This window comes from Stegastes partitus, unplaced genomic scaffold (assembly GCF_000690725.1).
Source record: "Stegastes partitus isolate 25-593 unplaced genomic scaffold, Stegastes_partitus-1.0.2 Scaffold263, whole genome shotgun sequence".
NCBI classification, from domain to species: domain Eukaryota; kingdom Metazoa; phylum Chordata; class Actinopteri; family Pomacentridae; genus Stegastes; species Stegastes partitus.
Genome location: NW_007577994.1, coordinates 395,857 through 398,932, shown reverse-complemented (window position 1 = coordinate 398,932; position 3,076 = coordinate 395,857). Strand labels below are relative to the sequence as shown.

The 3,076-nt window shown below is 52.0% G+C and overlaps 1 protein-coding gene across 1 annotated transcript; it reads right to left on the bottom strand.

The window, feature by feature from the left end:
• Positions 1–257: 257 nt before the first annotated feature.
• Positions 258–2,992, bottom strand: cxxc5b (CXXC finger protein 5b). The gene is made up of 2 exons (XM_008282198.1): positions 2,712–2,992; positions 258–1,874 (listed from the first exon to the last, which is right to left on the bottom strand). Exon 2 carries the CDS (start codon positions 1,688–1,690, stop codon positions 797–799), a length of 894 nt encoding a protein of 297 aa, XP_008280420.1. The 5' UTR covers positions 1,691–1,874; positions 2,712–2,992; the 3' UTR covers positions 258–796.
• Positions 2,993–3,076: the final 84 nt, after the last annotated feature.

The following is a 3,076-nucleotide window of genomic DNA, read 5'->3' as shown; positions in this document are numbered from 1 at the left end:
GATTGTGTGTTGCGTGTCAGGTTAGGTGTGCTCGAGTGCATGCACCGGACTTGCCAAGGCAGCGTGTAGGTGTGTTTGTGTGTGTGCGTCTGTGGGGTTGCGATAAGGCTTTCAGCCACACCATTAGGTGACTCATAATCCACACAAACTCGCACACACATGAACACACGTGTGCGCACGGCTGCAAACAGACGCACACACGCGCGCGCGTCCAATTAAAAATGAACGCACACACACACAGAGACGTGGCATAAAGCTTGTAGACAAGTGCACATGGCAAATTTCTTTTATTTCAAAAGGGCAAACAGAGCTATACAGTACAAGTTGCACATGAAATAATTTAGCCGAGGCCGAACTCATTCGTTTCTTACTGATGCAGTGACGTCAGAACAACAGAAACAAAAACTCCCCATTAGAAACAAAAACATTTGGCTCCGTTTTATGTTGAAGCACAATACATCCAAACTGGAAAGCAATGTAAAAAAACAAAAAGACATAATGTTTTCCAGATATTTACAGTCTATTTACAGCATTTTTGTCGTCATCTAAATATTGACACACATTGGTATCCTTCTTTCTCTCCTCTCCAATTCTCTGATTGTCAAAAGAAAGGATGGGAACGAGTGTGGACATTCTTAAACGGAGCTGCAGCTTCTCGCTAAACACCAGATCTGAAGATCTCTGAATCACAGTCCGAGCATGTTAACATGGTGTCCTGTGTGTTTTTATCAAGCTGCAGCTCCTCAACAATCATCCAACCAGGATCCTCTGACAAATGCTGCCGCCACAAGCATTACTATCCATCCAAGGCTCCATTGCTTCTCTCCTGTGCCAGACCCAAAGTAAAGTCGGACCCCCTTAGATCAAACCCAGACACTCTGCTCTCAAACCCGGGCCCTCCAGGCTTCCTCTTCAGCTCCTCGCACTTCCTGTATTTACAGATCTGGTGTCCCCTCTTGCGATTGCGGCAGCTGCTGCACTGTTCGCAGTTCGTCTGACGTCGGCACGGTATGCACTCCCCGCACCTCTTCCTCTTCCTCCTCCCTCCGCTGCCTCCGCCCAGAGAGCCGGGAGAGTAGCCCTCGGCCACCAGCCCCTCGATGCCCTCCGCTCCCATGGCCGTGCTTCTCCAGTGGCCTCCCCCCATCTGGAAGCCCGCCAGGGGGAACAGAGCGGGGCTGAAGGGAAACCAGGCACCCAGGAAGGGCTGGAAGTCAGTGCCACATCCAGAGGAGTCCTCTTCCTCCTCCTCAGGCCCGGATCCGCCTCCCTCGCCGTCTCCCTTTCCCCCCTTCGCCTCTGCAGCCTCTCTTTTAGCCGGCTGGCTGCTCTGTGCACCCAGGCTGGCCTGCTCTGTGGTGGCGGGGGTGAGAGCCAGCAGCCCGGCGCGCATCAGCAGCTCTGCGGCGTGGGCCAGGTGGAGCCCGCTGGGTGACTCAAACATGTCGGGCCAGGAAGGGGCCCGGCGAGGCTTATTGTGGCCGGGCTGGGCGGCCCGCTCCTGGGCCGGGGAGGGCTGGATCAGGCCTTTCACATCCACGGCCGGGGAAGGGGTGGAGATGTAATGGGAGAGGCTGTAGGGGTGGCTGGAGCGCTTCAGGCTCGGTCTCAGTGGCTCGTTGGGGATTTTAGCGCTGCTGTGGGCCTGATCTGGGGAGGAAGGGCCAGCGATGTCTACCGCGGTGGACATAGCAGTGGCTGTGTTCGGGGGTGTCTGTCCTTGTGAGTGTGAGTGTGGGAGGAGAGGTGAGGGAGAAGGGGATTGAAGCCGATGCGGGGTTGACAACCGTCCTGCTGTTACTTCAGCCAAAATGGCAAGCCTTGGCCTGTGTCCCTATTCCCATTCTCTGCAGCAGCCTCAGAGTCCTGGAGAGCTAGAAATGAATAGGGGATGAAGAGAGGAAGGTTAAGAATAGAAATGTTGGAGACACAAATACAGAAAGAGAGTAAACAGGGAAGATAAGACTGAAGATATTTTCACAGCCAGAGCTACTAAACACTGTCAGAGCAGCAGAGCGCTCAGAACCTGTGTTTAAACACAAATATAACATATGTGTACATATGTTCAGAAATAAAACCACTTGAACAGAGGAGAGCTGAGCCATGTATGTGACAGTGCATGCCCTGCCAATGATTTCCGCATACAGGAGGCAGTATCCCTTTAAGAATTTCACGGTATATCAATGCAATCAATAACAGAGCGACAACAATATGCAAAGATATGCGCATATGCGCAGGTCAAATGTGGAGCGCGCTTTTCAAATACATTTTGACGACTGCTGTTATGTGTGCCAGCCAAAGCTTAAGCTCACCAGAGAAACACTAAATAAGGGACCGTAAAAAAAACAGGCTGTCTTTTGTCTGGTATCGACGACGAGGAGCGAGGTGCGCAACGATGCGGTTGCTGTGGATAAAAAAAGACCAGGCTATATCCATGTCCACATTTGTAGAAAAACTATTCCACCGATTAAACACGGGACACATATGTTATTACAGGATCGGTGTATAAACCTTGTAGCGGGTCGATCGGCCAGCCAGATCGATCATTTCAGCGTGATTAAGGTTACCTAAGAAGACGGTGCTCGACCGACGCCACGGCGAGCTGACCACAGTCCGAGTGGTCGCTGCGACACGGCGCAGCGCGCAGGAAAAGGCGACAAAACAAACCAGCGAAAATCAGCAGCAAGTGTCGACAAAACGTCCCCGCTTACCTTCCAAATACAACCCGAACTCTCCTGTCAAAGATATGATGAAGTCATGAACTAATGGCGAGGTGATCGTAGCGTACACGGACGGCGGAGCTGCCGATTCCTCCTCCACCTCTCCGTCCCGGAGGGTCTGCAAACACTCTGCACGGAATTTGGGGGCGTCGCTCAAAATGCGAACTGGACTCTGCAGACGAGGCTGTGGTCAGAGCGACCCCGTAATATCCACAGGATCGGCTCGACATACACCAACAGCTGACAGAATAAACACCATATAAACACATGCATCAGACCAAAGCACCGAATACATCCAGCATGGCGATTGTCAGGAGCGTTCAGTGGAAAGTGCCACCAAGAAACACATGTTTTAT

Excerpts from the sequence above, each read along its gene's own strand:
- cxxc5b (XM_008282198.1), bottom strand. The coding sequence starts at position 1,690 with ATGTCCACCGCGGTAGACATCGCTGGCCCTTCCTCCCCAGATCAGGCC.